The sequence below is a fragment of the Microtus pennsylvanicus genome, chromosome 22, assembly GCF_037038515.1.
Source record: "Microtus pennsylvanicus isolate mMicPen1 chromosome 22, mMicPen1.hap1, whole genome shotgun sequence".
NCBI lineage: Eukaryota > Metazoa > Chordata > Mammalia > Rodentia > Cricetidae > Microtus > Microtus pennsylvanicus.
The window spans coordinates 12,542,627-12,567,482 of NC_134600.1; the positions used below are offsets into that span (position 1 = coordinate 12,542,627).

The 24,856-nt window shown below is 40.9% G+C and overlaps 1 protein-coding gene across 1 annotated transcript in view; it reads left to right on the forward strand.

Annotated features, from left to right (window-relative positions):
- Nucleotides 1-2,185: 2,185 nt before the first annotated feature.
- LOC142840058 (uncharacterized) overlaps nucleotides 2,186-24,856 on the forward strand; it is a 67,325-nt gene continuing 44,654 nt past the window's right edge. The window contains exon 1 of the mRNA XM_075956540.1: nucleotides 2,186-2,362. Within this exon, the coding sequence (XP_075812655.1) occupies nucleotides 2,186-2,362 (177 nt within the window). The remainder of the gene's footprint in view (nucleotides 2,363-24,856) is intronic.

Here is a 24,856-nt window from a genome sequence, read left to right on the forward strand (position 1 = left end):
TCGCTATGTCTAAAGCTTTTGACTATGGACAAAAGGATGGCTGATTATTCCTGAGTGTCCCACACTATTATTACAAAAAGACCTGTTGGAGACTTTGACTTCCCCTACTGTTCTCCAGGGCTATAAAGAATAGCAGGCTGCTCTCTGCCTTTGCCATGCCCACCTCGCTGAGGAAGGCTTTGCAGCCACTGCAGGCTGAATCCTCCTCCCAGCTGCCTTGGTCACATCCCAAGCCTGAGAACTCTGCTTACAGCCACCGGCCCGGCAGGTAGCAACTGACTGAAATGAGGAGGAGCTGGGAGATGCTGGAGCCCAATTCCAAATGGCCTTCCCAAGCTGCTTGCAAGTTTCACAGAGAACAACTGCTCCCAGCTCCCAGACCTCAGCTGTGGGAAGCTTGGGGTACTGCAATGCCCAAGCAGAGCCGGTTTTGGTGATGTATGCTGGTAGGATTTGCTGAATGAGACAGGGCAGCAATGGTGAATGAGCTGAGCAGCCTACTTAAAGGGACGTCGGCCGGAAGGCAGAGAAGCTTTTTCTTACCAGGACTAAGAAGATCAAAGAGGTAATCTTCTCGAGGTTTGGCCTGCTCAAGGTAATCGAGGTTGATGGTAAAGCTGCCTTGTTGCTCAGAAAAGTCAGGGCATAGGTAAGACTGGGGAAAATGACACTGTGCATACAGACCCCAGAGTTCAGGACAGGTAAAAAGGATAAGTAAAGACCCTTACCAAATTAGCCTTTGGAATCTGGCACTAGAGACTGGGTACAGCTCCTTCCCCTAGCCCTGTTCTGTGTACGAAACACCCCGTCTCAGCTTGGACTAACCCCCTATGAGATCCAATATTGGGGACCTCCCTCTTAGTTTCCTCAGGCCCCTCATGACCCATTTGCTCACAAACCCCATCCGCAGGCGCGGTTGAAGGCTCTCCAGATCTCCGAGCCCAGGCATAGAGACCCCTGGCCACCCTGACACCTGGAAATCTCGCATTCATTCCAGAATTGACACCTGAGGTATATTTGGAGGGACATGAGGAAAGCTACAGCACCCCACAGCCAGAACAGCAGCTGCCTGCTCATACCTACAATCTATGCCTCCTCAATCCCTTGCTTTGATACCCCTGCCCTTACCCCTAATTTCTGTCAACTAGTGGCAGAGCTAGCCTCCTGGGCTATCTGAGATTCATATCCCCCACAGCTGCCCCTGGAGGCTGGCAGACTTACCCCTGGAGAAAATATTTGGGCACGGGGGTCCAGAACATAGATACTTCCCCAAAACAATGCTCCATGTGGAGCACAGGGACCTGTGACATCTCCCCCACTTGTCTCCCAGGGGCGAGCAGCAGGACTGTCACCATGGGTGTCGGGAAGGACTTGGGGCATGAGATAGTATTTAAAACCAAGTACTATCTGACCAGAGCCTGCTGCTGCCGACCAGACTAGACCCTCCCTGAAGGGGCCCTAGCTATTCCTGCTGCTGTCCGCTGGACTAAGCTATTTTCCCTGCTTCTTTGCTGGCACCTCCCACCACCAGCCCGAGCACCCGGAAATCTCACACCCGTTCGAGGTTGGCGATTCTATGTACGTTCTAAGACACCGGTCTCAGAATCTTGGACTTCGCTGGAAGGGACCCTACACCTACTGCCCTCAAAGTGGACAGTATTACAGCCTGCCTGCCTCTCACATCAAGCCTACACCTCCACAGAACGACCCAGGACTACTTAACCTGGACCCTGATTAACTTTGAGACTGGGCCAGCCTTAAGGCTAGCCACTGCAGTTCATCCCCTGGATGCCTGGTTCCCCCAGCTAACTTTTGACCTGTGTGTTTTAGCAAATTACTCTTGGGAGGATACTAAGCAAACCCCAGAAACTTTTATCCTGCATACAAATATTCTGAATGATATATTTGTCTGGGGGGGGGGGAAGCAAACTCTGCAGTATGTGGGAGGGGGGCTAAAATATTTTATTATGCTGCCTGGGGATGTAAAACCAATGTCAACATCTCCTGGTTGAGGGTTAACAAAAAGGACTTAGTCTCTTTCACCCGTACCACACCAGAAAAAACAATCATTCACTGAGAAAAAAAAAGAGCTAACCAGTTAATAGGCAATACTTTATAGTTGTATGATTCAGAAAAAAAAGACATAGGGATTCTGTTCACCCTATGAGTTGTTGTAACACCTCCAATGACCATAGTACTAGGGCCCAACCCGGTATTGCCTGACCAGGGCCAGCTAGCCCCTGCCGAAGTAGCCCCCTTTGCCAGGGCCTTAGGCCCCACTCCTAATGCTAAGAACCCTTCTGCAACCCTTGCTCCACTGCTGGCAAGCTCTAATACAGGCCAGCGACTGTATAATCTGATAGTGAGAGCCTTTTCTTTGCTAAATAGTACTGACCCCAGCTTGACACAATCTTGCTGGCTATGCTTATAAGCAGGACCTCCCTATTATGAGGGAATAGCCTCATCTGGCAGTTTCAACAATATCACCTCTCATACGTCCTATAATTGGGAACAAACCTAACTCTCCCAAGTCCCAGGACAACAGACCTGGTGCCTTCTATTGATCTATGATGGGCCTACAACACTGGTTTGTTAATCTCTGTGTATAGATCCAATTGGTCCTCCAAATTTACTAATATCTCAAGATTGAGATATTTGACCAAATAAGAGGAGGGAATGTAAGACTTTAAGACAATCCTGAAGCCATTTTTGACAATTCTGAATCCTCTCAGCCGCTGTGCCACAGTGCTTCCCCTCCTCCCCTGGGAACCAAGGACCTATCAGCTACACACGCACGTACTCAGTTCCTGAACAATTACCCATATACGTATGTTTTGATTCGGTCCCCTGGGAAACGGGGTCAAAATGACCTGTTACCTCATCTGATCTGGCAACAGCTCTCCAGTCAATTATTGGTAATAGCCCTTTCAAATAAGCCAATCAGAATAGTCAAAGAACAACCCCCCTTGCTTCTGTGTCCCCTTTAAAAGTTGACTTTACCAGCTATTCGGGGTCCCTCGGCTTCCCGAATGTTGGGGGACCCTGTCATGACAGAATTAATAAAATCCTCATGCGTTTCCATCGGCTGTGGTGTGTGAGATGGTCTCTGTGGGCGACTCCTTCTCAGTGTTTGGACGCTAAAGTCTAACAATAGCAGCCTGTGCTTGCAAGTTTTTCTTAGGTCACAGGAGATTTGAAGGTTTGGGGGTGGAGTGGGACTTGTAGCTTACAGGCTGCAATAGAGAGGGTGGTGGATTTGGAGCACACTACCTGTAGGAATCTTACCAGCTGGCTGACTAGAGAAGCTGATGCAGGTGGGAGAGGGCCCAAGGTTTTGCGTGGAGCCAAGGGCCTGGAGAGTGGGTGCCTAGTGGGGTGTGTGCTCACACACCTCTTGTTCCACTGTTCCACTGTGTGTCCTCTCAGTCTGTGCTTTAGAGTTCTTCTGAGGTCTGCAAATGAGTTTTTAATCTGTTTAGCAGCGTGGCTAGGATTAAAGCTGCATCTTTGTTGGCTGGCTGCACTGCATTCCATAGATTGCTGAGAGTCTAGCTTCACTGAGGAGGTACTGAAGAGAGACACGTTTATTATCACAACTCTGGAGTTTCTAGGTCCATGAAGACACCAAGAAGCCTGCAGCTGACTGCTTATAAATACAATTTAAATATTTCATGGTAGATCTTCCTTAAAGAACTATAAGGTTTCTGCCTTTAATGCTGAGTCAGGAACCCTCTCTTAAAGGAAACCTTCCTCTGGCTCTAGCAAACCGAGCCCACGTGATACAATGCGCTACCACCAAGAAATTATCCCATTTCTGCTTAACTACATTTTACCTCTGAGATTTTTTCTTTTGCTTTTTATATATCTCTTTCCTTCTGACTCTGTAGCTGACCAGGTGGCTGGGTAGCCTGCTCATGGACTCTTACTCTTCTTCATTTCTCATATTTTTGCAATTTTAGATATCTCTTCCTCTTTATTGTCTCTGCCCACAAGCCCTACATATTTCTTTCTCTTGTCTAGCCATTGGCTATTAAGGTCTATATTTGATTAATCAGGTGTTTTAGACAGGCACATTAACACAGCTTTATAGAGTTAAACAAATGAAAAAAATGAATGCAATACATCTTTGCATCATTAAACAAATATTCCACAGCATAAATGCATTTGACACATCTTAAAATCATATTCCATTACATGAATTAATTCATCACATACTCTAAGCAAGATCTGTGATTTATGTAAAATTTATAGTAACTGGGCTCTACCTACTAAAGATACATATGTCTTATTGTGACTTGAAAATCAGATTCTCGCCAGGCGATGGTGGTGCACGCATTTAATCCCAGCACTCGGGAGGCAGAGGCAGGTGGATCTCTGTCAGTTCGAGACCAGCCTGTTATACAGAGGTAGTTCTAGGACAGGCTCCAAAGCCACAGAGAAACCCTGTCTCGAAACACCAAAAAAAGAAAAAAAAGAAAAAAAAAAAGAAAGAAAGAAAATCAGATTCTCCAGCTGGGCGGTAGTGGCACGTGTCTTTAATTCCAACACTTGGGGGCAGAGGCAGGCAGATCTCTGTGAGTTCAAGGCCAGCCTGGTCTACAAAATCTAGTTCCAGGAGAGGCAGCAAAGCAATACAGAGAAACTACGTCTTGAAAAAGGAAAAGGAAAAAAGAAAATCAGAGTCTCTTTCCCAGCCACCCCAAAAGAAACCCTAGGGCTGGATGAGTTCAGAGAGGAATTCTACCAGAACTTCAAAGAAGAGTTAACACCTATACTGCTCAAATTGACTGGGTAGAGTGAGGAATATATCGTGGGAGGGGACAGGAGCCCACAGCATTCAATCTGAGTCTTCATGGAGACACAATCTTGCCCACTTTGGTCTGAGGATTCAGTAGACATAAAAGATCTTTGACTCCTTACTTCTCTGATCTTTCAGAATTTATTCCAAAATCCCAGTGAATTGAATTAATAGTATGTGCTTGCACATTTGAGTATATTTATTTTTGCAAATGCTTTTATGGGCAGCAGTGGCAGATATTTGGAATGAGTTTAAGAGGTAATATTGTGCCGGGCGGTGGTGGCACACGCCTTTAATCCCAGCACTTGGGAGGCAGAGGCAGGCGGACCTCTGTGAGTTTGAGACCAGCCTGGTTAACAAGAGCTAGTTCCAGGACAGGCTCCAAAACCACAGAGAAACCCTGTCGCGAAAAAAAAAAAAAGAGGTAATATTGTTCCAATTCTCCACAGGTCCTTTTTTGGATGTTATTCAGGTTTCTTGTTTTCCTGGGTTGTGGGATTTTTTTTTTGTTTGTAGACTATGTAGCAGCTGTGGCCTTCTGTGTAGTCTGTTTGTACAGAGCAAAAGCAGCTTTCACTGAGATTAATAGAAATCATCATAACTGTTTCTCCAGAAGCACTGTATAGAGGGCTGTTAGATTACTTTTCCTTGACATTTTCTGGTTTTGTGTTCTCTATCTTTTGTGTTTGTGAAAATTATGGTGTTGGTAAAGTTAACTTTTAGAATTAGCATCAGGATTGATAGTCGACTTTCCACAGTGTCATCTACTTGAATTTCAACTAAAACCTTATGGTACAATATGAACATGCCAGAGGCATTTCTTTCCGTCATTTGTGTAATTTACTTTTGTTCCTGCATGATTTTGAGGTAAGAATGTCCCTAAATATCTCTGCGTTTACATTGTGATTGTGGTTAGATGTGGATTTGCTAACTGAGCAGGCTTAACAAAGGGAGAACATTGCATGAACATGTTCAGACTCCCTACATAAAATCTCCATGTTTTATTTGTTGAGGAAAAACACTGTTAGGTAAACAATTCCCATGCTCTTTGTGGCTCCTGCAGGCAAGATTTTTTTTTATCATTTCTTCTGTCTTGGCTGTTGAAATAGCTGTTTTGGGTTGTCAAAACTGACTACCTCTAGGATCATCTGATACACAAAGAATTGATTATACCTGAGAGAGATTTTACTTTAAGGTTTTTGAAATGAGAAAATCCTCAATTAATCTGTATAATTTGAGATGATAGGACCCACCTTAAGCTGATTGGTGTTTGTGCACACTTAACCAGTGAGCCATCTCTCCCACCCATGTCTGTGAACAGTTTTAACACCATCACTCATGAGCAGAGGTAGTGGGATTTTCTACATTTGAGACCAGTCTAGGCTATAGAATGAGTTCTACAAATACACAGAAAAATCCTGTCTTGAAGTCACAAAAAAAAACAACAAACAAAAAACCAAAAAACTGAATCAAACAAAGACTATGACCCAACTTCATTTATTTATTTATTTATTTATTTATTTATTTATTTATTTATTTATTTATTTTTGTTATATACACAGTATTCTGTCTGCATGTATGTCTGCAGGCCAGAAGAGGGCACCAGACCTCATTACAGATGGTTGTGAGCCACCATGTGGTTGCTGGGAATTGAACTCAATTGGAAGAGCAGGCAATGCTCTTAACCACTGAGCCATCTCTCCAGCCCAATGACCCAACTTTAATCAGCATCTTACATTCTGGCAGCAGCAGTCATGTATAAAGTATTTTGAAGAAGAAAAATCTTTTTGTTTTTTGCTTCTGTGCTCTGGCACTGGCTACCAAACTCATCCTTTTACTAGCATTAGTCATTGTAATTTTGGTGAATACTTAAAACCAGCTGAGTCACAGATCCTTGTGGGTAGAACAACTACTGGATTCTTCTCTTTATCTTAGACAAAAGGCTGAGAAGCAAGCTATTGGATTCTTCAATTGCCATTGGTATGCAGCTGTTCATAAATTACGTGGACCACAGCTTGTGAGACATTCTAATAAGCCTACTTTTTACATCCATGGTGAGAATCATTCTACCTGTCCTGGTCATGTAGAGAATCTTAAATACTGCAGCTGTATATTTTATTCACCTGACTATAGAGGAAGAAGTGCTGGCAAACAATAGTGCTCATGAAGACATTCTTTCTAGCTCCATTATTCTCTACATATTCAAATTTCCATGAACATTGCCCTTTTTATTATTATTCATTTGCCTGGAGTTTGCTTCGAATTTCAGGAATAAAGCCCATAAACAATGGAGTCATCATCCAGCTTTCTGATGGGGGAAAGAGCAATCATCTTGATTTAGATCTGGTTCCTGCTTTTCTCTTTCCTGTTGTGTAAAATCCCTGTGAAAGCCATGTAAAAAGTACATTCAGTTCATCTGACCTCAGCATGAAGCCACAGAACAAATATTTCATTTTGTAACTTTAAAACACTGTTTAGTTGTTAGTATTCTAGGCATCCTTATATCTGTGGGACAGGAAATTGCTCCACCCGCCTAGCACAGTGCACCCTACAAGTCACGCAGTGTGCTGGAAAAAAAAGGGAAGTTCCTAGGAGTGCAAGAAGATGACATTGATTGCTTTAGTAGCCAGGGGCCAGTGCTATTAAAATGCATATGTTCTCAGATCTGGAGAAGTTCTCTGTTGGGGTGAGTGGAATGGACAGGAGCCAGTATTCTGTCTCTTTAAGCACACTGTACCCCTATGGGTGGTGCTCTAGTGACTCAGGACTCACTAGCCAATCAGCACTCCAGATGACCTGCCAGTCAGAAGCAGTGCAGGTCTCTTCCGGGCAGCCACCTTCAGTCTTGGCTTTGAAGAGTAGCTGGCACCAGTGGATTCCTGTTCTCGGGTGCAGTTGCTGTTGCAAGGAGATGATGAGCTGAGAACTTTAGCAAAATGGAGAAGCACAACATGGTGAGTGAGGGAATGCCGTCTCCTGATGGGGAGGAGCAGAGGGCGAGGTGCGGAAAACACTATGTTGTTACCTCCATGGGTCTGGGTGGGAACCCGCCGCCATATTGCCTGTATTGTGAAGTCCCTCATGGTCCCTGCTAACTCCTGGACCTAGGGGCAGGCCTCTGAATAACTTTGCTCTGTGGCTTCATCTGCTTAGAGTATTGGGAGCAGGAAGCTGCGTGTACAAACACCTTCCTAGTGAACTTCAACAGGGTTCCTGCATTCATGGAAACAAGTTGCCAAACTCAGAGAAGCCTCATTTCTTCAGTATCTTTTCAATATCGAGCACTTTGCATTTAAGCTTTAAATATAATCTGAATTTATATTTAAATTTGTGGACGTTATCAAAGGCATCTCACATGTCGTGTAGCTCTCCACTACTGTGTCATAATGTAGAAGAGTAGAATTGGTGATACAATAGATTGACCAATGCTTAAAAAATAATTAAGTCTCACAAAGTAGAATTTATCAGAGAGAGAAATGCATCTAAACAGCCAAACTGTGAGTCTAGGCTAATGAGGGCTGGTAGAGATTAGAATGCCCAGGTATACATTGTTTATCAGGATTGTCCAGATATTTGATTCCAAACCATTTCAAAGAAGCCACCACTGAGTTAAAAATAAAAAGTCACTGCTGGGTGGTTGTGGTGCACACCTTTAATTCCAATACTCTTGAGGCAGAGGCCGGTCGATTTCTGTGAGTTCAAGGCCAGCCTGATCTATAAGAGCTAGTTCCAGAACAGGCTCCAAAGCCACAGATTAACCCTGTCTTGAAAAACCAAAAAAATAAATAAATAATAAAATATCACTAGACCCACCCAAATATCAAAGAATAGACCTGTTAACAAGCTGCTCAAGGAGACTTTACAGGTCACAACCAAACTTAAGACCTGGCATGCCATAAAGTTCCAGTTTTCTTTTTGAGAGAGGCATAGTTCTGTCAGAAGAGCAATATTACCGGTCAGAAGAGCAATATTACCGGTTACGTATATTTGAAATGAAAAACACTGTTGTGTGAATGACTCACCTGATCAATCAAGGCTTTCCTTTAGGACCTCAGGCAGGGAGGAGGGACATTCTTGCTGACCTAGTAACAGCGTGGGACATAAGCCTTTGAGTTTCCCTAAGGACCTGAAGTATTGATGCTAAAAGAGAGCTTTTTCTAAAACCAGCACTGTGCATTGGAGAGCCCATAATGGTCTGGTGCCCAGGCCTTTGTGGAGGGGTTGATTCAGTTCTTGACAACTCAACATTTCCCACCATATGGGGCTATGGTTCTCAGTACCAAGGCCATTCTGGACGTAGCAAGATTTCAAAATACCCTGTATACCCTTTGTGTAGAATTGTTGGACTAGCCTCTCCCTAAATTTGTCTCATTGCATCATTTTTCTGCTGACTTCATGTAATTATTTCATTTCCCCCTAGGAAGTAACAGACCAGGCTGGCTTTGAACTCACAGAGAGGCACAGGGTTCTTCTCCCTGTGTCTTGGGTTTAAAGGTATAAACCACCACCACCTGGCAAGATGCTATTTTTCTTTTTTCTTTTTTTTTTTTTTTGGTTTTTCAAATTTCCCTGTAGCTTTTAAGCCAGTCCTGGAACAAGCTTTTATAGGCTAGGCTGGCCTTGAACTCACAGAGATCTGCTGGCGGGGATTAAAGGCACGTCCCACCATTGCTCGGCTAAGACGCTATTTTTCTTAAGAAGCTTACTAGGATGCACATATCTTCCGCAACACCTCTCCACCCTATCTTTTTTATCTTTGACTTGTCCAGTCCAGTCTTTCTCTTCCCTTCTGATCTTCACCTTAGAACCCTGTCAGTGAAGAATGACCTGCTGTAAAAGGTCACGGGCATACTTAAGAAAATATCTTGAGAATATTTTTGCCTATATATTTAGACTGGCAAGTTGCCTGTTTCTATTTCAATTGTTCAGAGTATAATCCGGACCATTATCCTGAGGGATACTTATGACTAACAGCATATAATGAATGCAAAAATCTGTTTAACCTCGGTCCCTTGAGCATTGGATAGAGATCAATGCATAATATCATTGAACATACTTTTCTTTATTAATCTCCTAAGTGTGAGATGTGATTTCTCAGAGGGAAGGCATATTAATTCTAGAAGAGCTGCATTTCTGTCCTGATAGAAATATTGCTTCTGATACAACTTCTGTTATGTTGACTCAGGTGGCCTTGGTCCCTGTTTGTTGCTTTCCTAGGCATCCCTGAGTGTCCTCTATATTACACCCTCAAAGTTCTTAAGTGACTGAATCATTTCACAGTATTAAAATTATGTATTTGCTGGGCAGTGATGATGCATGACTTTAATCCAAGCACTCAGGAGGCAGATGCATGCAGATCTCTGTGAGTTTGAAGCCAGGCTGGTCTACAAGAGCCAGTTCCAGGACAGTCACCAAAGCTACAGAGATACCTTATCTCAAAAAAAAACCAATAAAATAAAATACAATAATACATTTGAGGCATGTAGTTGACTGCCCAATGCAGTCCCAGGAAAAGGATTTGCATATGGAGCATTTCTTCTGTCCTCAGACCACAATAGGAAGAATAGATTATTGTGTGCACTGCAGGGGGCACAGCATAGGCAATCAGCTGTTGCAGCCACCACTATGAAAAAGGGCCTGACTGTGGTAGCAGGAGTGGTTTGTAATTGCCCAGCATGTGTAAATTAATGTCATGTGAATAAACACAGACCAGATTGTGTGGGTGTCCAGATTAGAAAGGTTATCTTGAGTGAAGGAACATTGAATTTGCAATTAGACAACTATCCTCTGCAGATATGATCGATTTTTTTATTGGTATTTATTGAGCTCTACAATTTTCTTTTCTTCACTCCCTGCCTCTCCACTCCCCTATTCAACCCTCTTCCGTGGTCTGCATGCACCCAGATTACTCAGGATATCTTGTCTTTTTATACTTTATACCTCCCATGTAGATTAGAGCTCTGTAAGTCTCTCTTAGCATCCTCATTTTTGTCTAAGATCTGAGATTTGTGGTCTGTAGGCTGGCTTTCTTTGCTTTGTGCTTTAAAACCATTTATGAGTGAGTACATGAGATAATTATCTTTTTGGGTTGGGTTACCTCATGCAAAATAATGTTTGCAAGTTCTATCAATTTCCCTGCAAAATTCAAGATGTCATCATTTTTTCTGCTGTGTAGCACTCCATGGTGTAAATGTACCACATTTTTCTTATCCATTCTTCAGTTGAGCAGCATTTAGGTTGTTTCCAGGTTCTGGCTAGGACAAACAAAGCTGCTATGAACATAGTTGAGCACATGTCCTTGTGGCACGATTGAGCATCCTTTGGATATATACCCCAAAATGGTATTACTGGGTCTTGAGAAAGGTAGTTTCCTAATTTTCTGAGAAATTGCCACACTGACATGTAAAGGGGCTGTACCAGCTTGCATTCATACCAGCAATGCAGAAATGTTCCCTTTTCCCCACAACCTCTCCAGCATAAGTTGTCATCAGTATTTTTGATCTTGGCCATATATTCAGGTGTCAGTTATAATCTCAGAGTTGTTTTGATTTGCATTTATCTGATGACTAAGGATATTGAATATTTCCTTAAGTGTCTTTCAGCCATTTTAGATTCCTCTGTTGAGTTCTCTGTTTAGGTCTTTACTCCATTTTTATTGAATGATGTGTTCTTTTGATGTCCAATTTCTTGAGTTCCTTGTATATTTTAAAGATTAGACCTCTGTCTGATGTGGGGTTAGTGATGATCTTTTCCTATTCTCTAGGCTGTCATTTTGTCTTGTTGACCATGTCCTTTGCTTTACAGAAGCTTTTCAGTTTCAAGAGGTCCCATTTAATTGTTTCTCTCATTGTCTGTGCTGCTGGGGTTATATTTAGTAAGTGGTTGCCTGTGCCAATGCCTTCAAGTGTACTTCCCACTTTCTCTTCTATAAGTTTCAGTATGGCTGGCTTCATGTTGAGTTCTTTGATCCATTTGGACTTGAGTTTTGTGCATGGTAATAGATATGGGTCTATTTTCATTTTTCTACATGTTGATATCGAGTTATGCCAGCACCACTTGTTAAATATGCTTTCTTTTTTTTCCATTTGATATTTTTTTGTTCCCTGTCAAAAATCAGGTGTTCGAAGATGTGTGGATTGATATCCGTGTCTTCTGTTCAATTCCATAGTTCCTCCTGTTTGTTCTTACACCAATACCAGGCTGTTTTCAGTATTGTACCTCTATAGTAATGATTGAAGTCAGGGATTGTGATGCTTCCAGAAGTTCTTTTATTGTATAGGATTGTTTTGGCTTTCCTGTTTTTTTTTGTTTTTTTTTTCATATGAATTTGAATACCATTCTTTTGAAGTCTTTGAAGAATTTTTCTGGGATTTTGATGAGCATTGTATTCAATCTGTAATTTGGTAAGAAATTCAATTTGGTTAGAAATATGATCAATCTTGCTTGACAGAGTTATGTCGACTTGGAGATTTGAGAAACAGGACATTTCCTAACTCTATGTATCAGGGTACAGATCTCAGGAGTCAACATATGTATATTGGCACCATCAACCTATCTCTTGTTAATGACATCCCCTCTCCGCGGGAAGGGTGTACTCTTTTTTAAAGTCAATATAGAAAATTTTATTTAATCTTAAAAGTGCACCTTTTTTTGGTCTTTTGAGAAAGGTTTTCCTTGTAGTTTTGAAGCCTGTCCTAGATCTAGCTCTTGTAGACCAGGTTGGCCTCACACTAACAATGATCTGCCTGCTTCTGCCTCCTGAGTGCTGGGATTAGAGGCCTGAGTCACACTGCCCATTTAAAAGTGCATTATTATCATCACTTTAAAAATCACTTTTTTGTATCAGTTTCAAATACTTTCTTTTTTCTTTTTTTCTTTTTCTTTTTCTTTTTTTTTTTTTTTGGATTTTCGAGACAGGGTTTCTCCATTATTTTTTTTTATTGGTAAAAGGAGAATAAAAAAAAACAAATTTCCACCTCCTCCCAGCCTCCCATTTCCCTCCCCCTCCTCCCACTCTTCTCCCCCTCTTCCCACCCCTATCCCCTTCCCCCCACTTCTCTCCCCCTCCCTCTCCAGTCCAAAGAGCAGTCAGGGTTCCTGCCCTGTGGTAAGTCCTAGGTCCTCCCCCCCTCCGTCCATATCTAGGAAGGTGAACATCAAAACTGGCTAGGCTCCCACCAAGCCAGCACATTGCATAGGTTCAAAACCGTGTGCCATTGTCCTTGGTGTCTCATCAGCCCTCATTGTTTGCCATGTTCAGAGAGTCCAGTTTTATCCCATGCTTTTTCGGTCACAGTCCAGCTGGCCTTGGTGAGCTCCCAGTAGATCAGCTCCACTGTCTCAGTGGGTGGGTGCACCCCTCGTGGTCCCGACTTCTTTGCTCATGTTCTCCCTCGTTCTGCTCCTCATTGGGACCTTGGGAGCTCAGTCCAGTGCTCCAGTTTGGGTCCTTGTCTCTATCTCCATCCATCACCAGATGAAGGTTCTTCTTACTTAGCTTCATTAGGTTCACCTATTGTAGACTCCGTGACCCCTATTTATGGCTATAAACCATTTATGAGTGAGTACATCCCATGTTCATCTTTTTGGGTCTGGGATACCTCACTCAGGATAGTGTTTTCTATTTCCATCCATTTGCATGCAAAATTCGAGAAGTCATTGTTTTTTACCGCAGCGTAGTACTCTAGTGTGTATATATTCCATACTTTCTTCATCAGTCAGTGTTTCGGTTTCTCAGGAAATTCGGGATCTCCGTAACTTTTGGTTCCTGTCCTGGTACTAGCTCTTGTAGACCAGGCTAGCCTTAGACTCACAGACATCCGCCTGCCTCTGCCTCCTGAATGCTGGGATTAAATGCCACCACCGCTGGATCAAATACTTTCTTTAAGTGTATTGCTGCTCTTATCTCTATTGTTTTCTGTTATCCAATGTTTCTTTCTTTCTTTTTTAAATATTTATTTATTATGTATACAATATTCTGTCTGTGTATGTCTGCAGGCCTTATTACAGATGGTTGTGAGATACCATGTGGTTGCTGGGAATTGAACTCAGGAACTTTGGAAGAGAAGGCAATGCTCTTAACTACTGAGCCATCTTCCAACCCCTATGCAATGTTTCTAAGTAATTAATAGTTTCATTTCATTCCTTTCAAGTTAAGTTGATTTCTATGTAGATCAATGTCTCCTATATTTTAGGCCTGCCTCATGCTGTGTAATTGAGAATTATTTTGCCAGGCTGTGGTGGCGCAAACCTTTAATCCCAGCCCTCGGGAGGCAGAGGCAGGTGGATCTCTGGTACTTCAAGGCCAGCCTGGTCTACAAGAGCTAGTTCCAGGACAGTTACCAAATCTACAGAAAAATCCTGTCTCGAAAAAAAAAATTGAGAATTAGTTTGAACACCTAATTCTGCCTCTGCTGCCCAGTTCTGGGACGAGAGTCCTGTAACTCCTTCCAGGTTTGTCCTTCACTAGTCAGTTAGAAAGAAAAATAGAGCAGTTAATGAGTGTCTGTTGAAATTTCTGACTTTTACTGTGTACTTAGAAATGAAGAGGGATTGGTATAATAATTGAACTCATTGACCAACTTTGAAGCTGTTGGAGACACAGTACAGGAACTGAGAGGTTCCCCTGAGGGTAAGAGCTTTCCTCCTTCAACGGAGATTACTTATGTGGAATCAGTTAGTCAGTTGTGATGCTGTATTATTATCCTGATTGACCATTGTTTTCAGTCCACAGACAATGGCAATCTGGGTATGGACTGACCTTATCTTGAAACCTAATGTGTGATATTTCAGTAGTTTCTCCAAAATAGATGATCTGGGTAAAATGTTGTGTCCCTGCTTAACAGGACCATTACTTTTCTGGAATAAGATCTTCATCTTTAGGGAAAATACATGAGAAATATATTTTGTGCTCTAATACAAATCCCTAGTCTCTGGAGCACAGGGTCATAAAGCCTGTTTCAACTTTTCAAAATAATTTTTGAAATTAAAAGCACAACATATTCACATTGTCTTTGCTCCCTCCAAGCCATAACATGATCCTGATTGTTTTCTAATTCATGGTCTGTTTTTGTCTAACAACAGTTATAAAATAAACACAGTTACACAGGAACAGTGATTACTTTATGAATGTGACCTGTGTTTGTCTGCAGGATTTCCCATCTCTGAGGCAGTGGGATGGCTGGACTGGAAAGTGAGTGTGCAATGGAATGTGCACACAGAGGACCCTGTGCTTTGGATGAGAAACAGGATGTGGTGTAGGAGAGTAGAATAAGGTGTACTAAATACAGTCTTTCTAAACTAGGTCCCTGTCTGCTGGGCTGGGAGGGCAGAACTGGAAGGACTCTTCTGTCTGAGTCATTTGATCTCTGATAGAGGAGCTGCTCATATTATGAGGCCCAGCTGGGTGGCCCTAGCCTGTGAGGAATTCTGGTAAGGGTTAGAAATCAGGAGTACTAGTGGCAAACAGTTTGTGAGTTCTTTCCATGATTCTCTTCTGCCTCTGCTGTAAGGAGTAGTAAGGAAGATCACAAGCTATACCGTGGTGAGTGTTGGGTGTTCAGATCTGTTGAACTGTCATTTCTGCTATGACTTGGACTGATCATGACAAGACTGTAGTTATGTTGGTCCATTTGGTTCATGTTGGCAGTGGCCCTTATCCTCTGAGCCTCCCTGTATATGAATTTGTTGGGGCAGTGGAGACTCTGGAAATTCAGGATATGATGCTGATTGTCCAGAGTACACACATGGACACTGTTCTAGGTGTGCAGTGGGAAGAGAGATTAGAAAACTGAAGATCTAGATTCCAGAAGTTGTCAGTGTTGCATTCCAATTTCAGATTAGTGTTATAAAGATTACAAATAGTTTAGGAACTGGTAGGAAATGATGATATTGATCTTTTAGCGATGCATGATTAGAATGCTTTTAATGTAATTCTGCCGTTAGCTGCATACATGTGATCCAGTGAAGCTTAGATCCAGGGGACAAAGGAATTTCTGATCTGCAGACATTTCTCAGGATTGCATTGTGTTGGTCAGGTAGATAGAGCATAATTCACATCTTGGACCATAATCCATGTAGGAGAAAATAAATTTTAAATCATATTTCTTTCTTTTCATAAACAAGTTTATTCATGACACAGTTTTTTAAAAAAACCCCACCCCCCCTTTTTTTTTGGTTTTTCGAGACAGGGTTTCTCTGGTTTTGGAGCCTGTACTGGAACTAGCTCTTGTACACCAGGCTGGTCTAAACTCACAGAGATCCACCTGCCTCTGCCTCCCAAGTGCTGGGATTAAAGGCGTGTGCCACCACCACCCAGCCTAAACCCCATTCCTTTTTAATGAGTTTAAAAAAATAAACAAAATCCAGCTTCCTCCTCCTTGAACAACAACAACAACAACAAAAATACACTGCAAAACTTCCCAAAACAAAGTAGTGTATTTCTCCAAGGGAAAGTGTAATTCACACTGAATCCCCTGGAGTGAGTTCTTTCTGCTACAAAAACCTGCAAAGAAAGACACTCAAGACAGAAAAAGAAACAAAAAAGCAAACAATAGTTCACCAGAAAATCTTGAGGAGCAGGAGCCCCTAGGAAAGAAAGGCAGACTTTGCCTAGACCTGAAAGGACAGGAGAAGACAGGCAGGGTCTGCGAAAGGCAGGGAGAAAATGAGGGAAGGAAACAAGCTGAACAGATTGGTGCCCTTCCAGAGCTCTGGTTGAAAAAATGCCCTCCTACCACCCATGCCCACCTTCCCTTGAGCAGGCCCAAAGAGAATGAGGTGGATCAGGCAAACAGGCTGCACGTTGCACATTTAAGAAGTGTCTATATTGAATCTCCAGAGGGAACATGTCACCACTGCCCCAGTCCCTGGGCCTGGCCTACTACACAGAGTAGGTCCCTCCTCACTTAGTTATGGGATTTTCCCCCTTCCACACTATATCTTTTTTAAAAAATATTTTTTCATCTTCTGTCTTTCTTTTCTTTTAACTTTTTTTTTATCCCAGAATCAAGACTGGGAGCTGCTGTAATTGGCAGTTCATGCACGGTATTGGGCATATTGGAAACCCATCTGTTGTGCTGATGGGAATCACCTTAATCTGTCTCCCTCTAAATGGGGAATCATCTAAAGCTAGGGAATTCCTCGCTGACTCTTTGTCTAAGAATTCTACATAGGCAAACCCTTTGGCAAGACCACTGAATTTGGCACAGACTGTAGTAACATGTTTGGCTGAACCACATCCATGAAAGTGAGCTTCCAGCTCTTCTGCTGTTGCACCATAGACCACATTGCCAACATAGATGGAACTGGCATGAGCCTCCATCTTTTCCTCATGAGATGAGATCACTGAGCCATCATTGCCTGGGGTTGTACTCTTATTTTGGGGTTGTATTTTTATTCATCTTCTTCTCTACCTCATTTTGTAGCTTGTTTAACTTCTCATCCTCTTCCTCTATCTCCCTGACTCCCAGAACCTTTGATCACATCTACGTCTGGACCCTCAATTATGCTATCCCTGGGGTTCACCTTAAGTAGTACTGGCTCTTCTTCCTGCTTCTGGCTGCCAGGGACTCCCCAGGTGTGCCCAGAACCTGGAGAGGGGGCACAGGACCAGTGCTCTTTGGGAAGGTTGTTCCCATGGTCCCCTGCACCCCTGGCTCTCTCCCTCTCAGGCTCCCCAAAGTGCCCGGGCCCACTGCTCATGCAAGAATCTCCAACCACCTGCTTCCCCCACTGCTCCTTAAATCAATTTTCTAGGTTGTTTGGGATTGGGCATCAGTGGAGCAGCATTTATCTGAAACCAGAAGAAAACACAAGGGGCTGGGGAGCCATCACAATAGATCTCCTCTGTTTGCAAAGAGATCAACTATATCATGAGGTTTCTGTCTTTGGAAGACATATCACTAATTGGAGGTCAGAAACAACAGGTTTTTTTTTTTTTTTTTTTGTTGGTTTTTCGAGACAGGGTTTCTCTGTGGCTTTGGAGCCTGTTCTGGAACAAGCTCTTTAGACCATGCTGGCCTCAAACTCACAGAGATCCGCCTATCTCTGCCTCTAGATTGCTGGGATTAAAGGCATGTGCCACCACCGCCCAGCCAGAAACAACAGTTTAAGTGTTACTTTGATATAACTTTTTGAAAGTTGTGCAGTTTGTATTTATTTAATTTCTTTTTTTTAAAGATTTATTTATTTATTATGCATACAACATTCTGCCTCCATGTATGCCCACATGCCAGAGGAGGGCACCAGATCTCATTATGGATATTTGTGAGCCACCAAGTCGTTGCTGGGAATTGAACTCATGACCTCTGGAAGAGCAGCCAGTGCTCTTAACCTCTGAGCCATCTCTCCAGCCCAGTGTTTATTTAATTTCTGTACACATACAATCAAACGTAGCTGGGTAACATTGGTCAAGATCACACTTTTCCTTGCCTAAGTTTTCTTTGGTCTTTTGATTAAAAGTTGACTATAGATTTCTGCATCTCCTTTTGCCTTTTTATATCCTTCCCCTTAATGCTTTCATAAAAGTTGTGCACATTTTTTATTTATGTTTAATTGTGGAAAGTATAGAAGTCATACATGATTTTTTACACTACTTTTTCTGTAATCAGACTGTAATCTACATATATTATTAGTTATCTTTAAAATAATGGACCTTCATCAATTTTATTCAGAAAATTTCTAATTTTATCAGGTCATTATTGTTTTTTGGAAAGTTTATGTTGAAAGACTGCTTTCATTCATCTTTTATGCCTGCTTCTTTCCATTTCCTGGCATTTCTATGTTTTCCAGTTGTTGCTATCTTCATGTTTGAATCTTTGCTACTTAAGTGTTGGTATAATCAATACATAATCCCTTGAGCTTTCTGAGTGTTTCCACTGTAAATATTGGTTTATTATCAGTTGTCCAGTTATAAATTGTTGGGCAAAGCTATTTGTATTCATTTAATGGTAAAAACTTATCGTACACAAAATCATAATTTTTATAGATCGTCTTCATAAGAGTCATCTTTTTCTTTTTTATGTTTTGTTTTTCTTGTTTTTATTAATCTGAGAAAGACTTGACTTACTGGATAAAAGCTTTTATGTGTCTGGGCAGGTGGATCCGCACATATTCTTTATGTGGATGACCTGAATTCAAATACCTACATGCTAGTTGATAGGTTACTTGTTGAAGCCCATGTGGGTCCAACACAGATAATTATTTTCCCTAACTGGACTGGAATGGATTCACGAGGAAAGATCAGACGCAATTTACAGGGTCATCCTTGTAGGGCAAGATCTCTTGAAGATCTCTTTTTGTTTATTATTGAGTGGGAAAACAACATTAGGCTATCTCCTAGGCAACCAGGTGAATGGGCTTTTAGTCAGGTCCTCACCTAAGTGTACACTAGCTGTCTAGCAGGCCATGAATTAGCATCTCTATAAGACTTCCTCCAAATTACCAAGAAATAGGCACCAAACATTACGACCAGTTTCAGCCAATACGTCTCCTCAGGAAATCTACATTTGTAACAAAAGAAGAGAGGAACTATACATTCTTGCTATTGTTATGCAGAGACAACTTGTCTGCTGAGCTATGTGATCAGCTCATACCAGGCCTATGGCTTTTATGCTTGGCTGCTACACCATACAGAAATATGGGCCTACAGTTAACAAATCTCTAATATTTCCAATTCAGCAACCTTCCTTTCTGTATGTCACCTGTTTGTGTGTGTATGTATGTATGTGTCTGTGTGTGTGTATGATATTCTCTGTCATGCACAAACACACAAAAATATCAGTAACCTTATTTTCAAAAGTGCTTGGAACTTATAGAGCAGATGGAGTAAAGCAAGTTGCTTTACATGTACACTGATTCTTTAAAAAGTTGTTCTCTTGAAATTCCATTTAAAAAAATTTCATTTCCTCACTGTGGTGCAGACTTGGATTCAATCACCAATTGTAAGAAACAACATGGTAGTGATCCTAACATACATCATTTTATTATCATAAGAGGATGAGATGCTTTCAGTAATCTAAACTATTTTCTGTAAAGTAAAAACATCAGAAGACATCAAGAGAATATTGTAAATTTGGTGAAACAGTCAACCCATTTTCTATTATTGGTAAAGGAGAGAACAGGAGCTGGGCAGTGGTGGCACACACCTTTAATCCCAGCACTCGGGAGGCAGAGGCAGGCGGATCTCTGCTAGTTCGAGACCAGCCTGGTCTACAAGAGCTAGTTCCAGGACAGGCTCCAAACCCCAGAGAAACGCTGGCTCGAAAAACCACAAAAAAAGAAACATATATATGTATATGTATATATATTTGTCTTTGTCATTTGTTTTGTCAATAGTGTCATCTATATTGCTGATTTTGTGAACTATAATTTCATCATATCATTCATTGTCTTTGAAAATGATGGACCTTCACCATTTTGTACTCAGAATATTTCTTATACTCTTTGGTGATAAACAGTTCTACATTTCTCTTCTTGATCTCATATGCTTGCTTCTAATTATTTAATTTTATTTTTTCATTTATATTTTAATAATAAAGCTTGCCTGATGATCATAATGTAAAACAGATGCCATGGCCAGCCTTACACCACAGGCAAGGCTGACACACACCTTTAATCCCAGTAGTCACACTAGTTTGTTGTAGAGTCAATGCTGGTGTCTCATATGTTTAATCCTATCACTAAGGAGTTGCAGATAGGAAGTGACATGTCTGGACAGAGAGAGGAATATAAGGTGGTACGAGAGAGGAGCTGAAAGTTGAGTCTTTGTAGAAACAGCATTCAGTCTGAGGACTTACAGAGACAGGATACCCCATTTAATCAGTCTAGCAAAATTCACCTAGGGGTTCCCTTGGAGGGGATGCCGAGGCTTAGGAAAAGTTAGATTAAGAGAAATGAAGACAGGATCATAGGTTAGACCTAGAGGAGAAAGGTCAATAGAAAACAGCCTGAGTTTATTTCTCAGCCAGCATATATACTAAATATAGCCAAATGGCAGATCAAAAAGCAGTACACCCAGCTCCCCACCTCCCTGCACTGTGCTTGGAGGCAGCTCAAACCTGTGCATTATCTGATTCAGCTAAGCAGCTTCTAATCACTAAGAAGGAGTACCCTTGGTTGGCCTGCACGAGCCCAAATCTTAATAGAAAAAATGCACTCTTTCAGCTGTGCAAAATGCTTTTTCTCTTGGCTAACGCAGATGTTATTCACAGCCCTCAAGTTTACTGGAAGAAGTATAGCAGGCATGCTTGAACTCAAAGGGCTTCCTTAAGTCTGAAATGACTCAGGATGATCATTATGATTATTAATATTATGGCAAAAGAGATATTTGTTGTTAATCTCTCCCAAGAAATTACTGCAAGCACTTTGCCAGTGTTTACTTGCTGTCCATTATGATTCAATTTTAACATTAGTAAAACAGTCTATGATTTAACTTTGGTCAGTTCTTGCTAATAGATGAATTTTAAATTTTCTTTTTAATATCAACTCAGATTTTTTCCACATAAATTTATAGCTTTTTGTCTGTTTATGTGCGAAAAATATTGATTTTAAAATAATATCTTTCGGGGGCTGGAGAGATGGCTCAGCGGTTAAGAGCACCGACTGCTCTTCCAGAGGTCCCGAGTTCGATTCCTAGCACCCATATGGTAGCTCACAACTGTCTATAATTCTAGTTCCAGGGGACCCAACACCCATGGCAAATCACCAATGCACATAAATAAATAAATATAAAGAAAAAATAAAATAAAATAATATTTTTCCTCTGCAGTAAAATTCCTATAGGGGAATGCGTAGAGGTTAAAATGCCTAAAATGAAGACCATGAGGTGGTGGCTCATGCCTTTAATCCCAGCACTTGGATGGCAGAGGCAGGTGGAGTTTGAGGCCAGCCTGGTCTACAAGAGCTACTTCCAGTACATGTTCCAAGGCTACAGAGAAACCCTGTATCAAGAAAAATGTCTTGAATGTAACCAAACTTCAGATCCAAACCATCCATATGTGCGTCCTATAATTTTATTTCCACTAATCCAATTTTTTTCCCTGCTTTAGATGATAATTCTCTTTGACTATTTAAATCTTTGTCACCCTTTATAGTTTGGTTCTAATTACTGTTTTGAAATTTTTACCCAAATAGTGGACTATAGATGGTAAATGCCTTGCAGCAATTTCAGAAAATTATTAAGATTCCACAAATAATCTCTCCTAATTTTTAAATTTAGGGCTCAAATTTTTGTAAAAGCATTTTACATGCTAAATAATTAATAGAATCTCCTTTTTGTATATTTTCAGAATATTTTGTAAATTTTTAATCCCCAAGGAGACAAAGTTTGCGTTACTTCAGCAAACATTTTCTCTAAAGTATGTTCAGTTGAATCATCTAATAAAATTCTGTATAATGTTGAAAACAAAGCTAACTTGAGTATAATTTCAATTATATTAAGTAAGAAACTACTAACCTGCAGTACTTTATATCCTAATTTGTTTATGATAAAACTTTTGAGGACTAGAAATTTTCATTGCATGTTTAAGTGAATGGTATTAGGTAAAATATCTTGAGTAAGAATATAACATCATAGACAGTATGTTGTAACAAAAATAATGTCAAGTTTGTATCAAAAGGAAGCATCCATATCTATATCAATGTAAAATGTATAAATAAGTAGTTACTTTTAAAATCAGGAAAAATTTTCACTTCTCTTAATATCTATTTTTGTGTCTATTGTACATGTCATTGAATATGTATGTCTGTATATGTCTATATAAGTAATGTTTAAGTTTTCCACGATGAACAACGTATTTTCCTGCAGTAATTTTTAAATTTCCAGGAAGAAGATGGGGCCCAACAACAAGTCAAATTGCTTGATATCATTACATCAGGATGATAATAGCACTACCATAAGATCTGTTTTGAGTACCAGATGCTCAAGATGGTTCCATCTTAGTTAGCTGAAATGGTACCCTTTTTACAATGTTCTGGATTGACCTTCTTATAGGAAGCTCAGAAAAACCTTACCAAATAGTCAGACTATTTGCAATTATACCAGACAGTAATCTTGGAACTTAACCATCATTTTACTTTCACAGGATCCTAAAGAAAGAACATCGCCCCCATGACAGCTAGAAGTAATTCTAAAAGACTTCTTCTCTTCTCCCAACAACGTTTGTCCTCAGGGTTAGGGACATCATTTAGGGGTTGGTTATAATTGGTATAGGATTTTGGGTTGGAGGGGAAATTTTATTTTTTTGGTTTTTCAAGACAGGGTTTCTCTGTGATTTTGGAGCCTATCCTGGAACTAGCTCTTGTAGACCAGGCTGGTCTCAAACTCACAGAGATCCACCTGCCTCTGCCTCCCAAGTGCTGGGAATAAAGGCGTGTGCCACCACTGCCCGACTAGAAGGGGCATTTTAAAGGCTCGGGGATCTCTTTAAAAAAAATGGGAAAATTGGATGAAATAATAGAGTAGTCTGAGCTTACACACACTAATAATAGGGAGTAATAGAGTGAATGCTTGTGAGGTATAATTTATAGGCAATTGCATTTGTATAGATTTTTTTTTTGACTTTTCAAGACAGGGTTTCTCCGTGGCTTTTGGTTCCTGTCCTGGAACTAGCTCTTCTAGAGCAGGCTGGCCTCGAACTCACAGAGATCCTCCTGACTGTGCCTCCCTAGTGCTGGGATTAAAGGAGTGCAACACCACCGCCCAGCCATTTGTATAGATCCTTATATTGATATAATGTTAAGTCATATTGAATATTATATGCATTCATGCTTCTACCTCTCCTTAAAATATTTTATACATTGATACATATTTATCATATTGCAATGCACACTTCTACCACTGATCCAGATAACTATACATTGTTTACATTTTGTGGTCATTGTTTTCATTTGTTGCAATATTGTATAATATTCTCCTATGAAATCTTAGTCTTTAATTATAGGTATTAAAAATAGCAGAACAATAGTCATCTAGGCGGGCGGTGGTGGCACACACCTTTAATCCCAGCACTCGGGAGGCAGAGGCAGGCGGATCTCTGTGAGTTCTAGACCAGCCTTGTCTACAGAGCTAGTTCCAGGACAGGCTCCAAAACCACAGAGAAACCCTGTCTCGAAAAACCAAAAAAAAAAAATAGTCATGTATGTTTGTCATACTTATAGTTAGAATAATCAGGTTCTTTAGATAAGTAGAGATTATATTCTGCATAGATAGGCAATCTTCAACCACTTGAAAGAACTGTAGAATATGGCATTTAACTAACTTAGAGTTCTTTTGAAGTGAGGCACTATTGCTCCTGGTAGCACGGATCTATTCCCCCAGAGAAATTTGAGCACCGAAAGCACTCCACTTGGAGCTTGTTTTTTTCTTGGCAAAACTGTCTTTTGGGCAAAAACATGCTCATGCCTCAACTACTGAAAAGATAGATGATGTCTGAATATGGATAAACAGGTCTGTTAAATCTTGACAAGACAGGGTAAGATGGTTTTGAAAAATTTCCTCCCTCTGAAAATGATCTTTCAGTTATTCTAGGTCTTTGCAAAAGTTGGTCCCTTCAACTTTGCAAATGAGACTTTGCATGATTGCCCAGGTAGCCAGTTATCTCTGTAATTTGTTGCACATTTTGTTTTTTTTAAAGATTTATTTATTTATTATGTATACAACATTCCTTCCGTGTATGCTTGCCAGAAGAGGGAATCAGATCTCACCATAGATGACTCTGAGCCACCATGTGGTTGCTGGCAATTGAACTCAGGACCTCTGGAAGAGCTGTCAGTGCTGTTAACCTCTGAGCCATCTCTCCAGCCCTGTTGCACATTTTGAAAAGTTGCTTGATTGCACTTCCTACTTACTCAAGTAATATTTCCCTTCTCAGATTCAATGGGGTTGAAAACTAGATAGTTGTAGTTACTTTCCTCTCATGACTTGTCCAAATTATTTATTAAACAAGAATTAAACTAGTTAGGATGGGAAAATTGTTGAATATATTGTTCTTATTGTATATAATTTTGTATTGGGCTTAGAACTCTCTTATTTATACAAAAAAGGGAGATGCTGTAGAA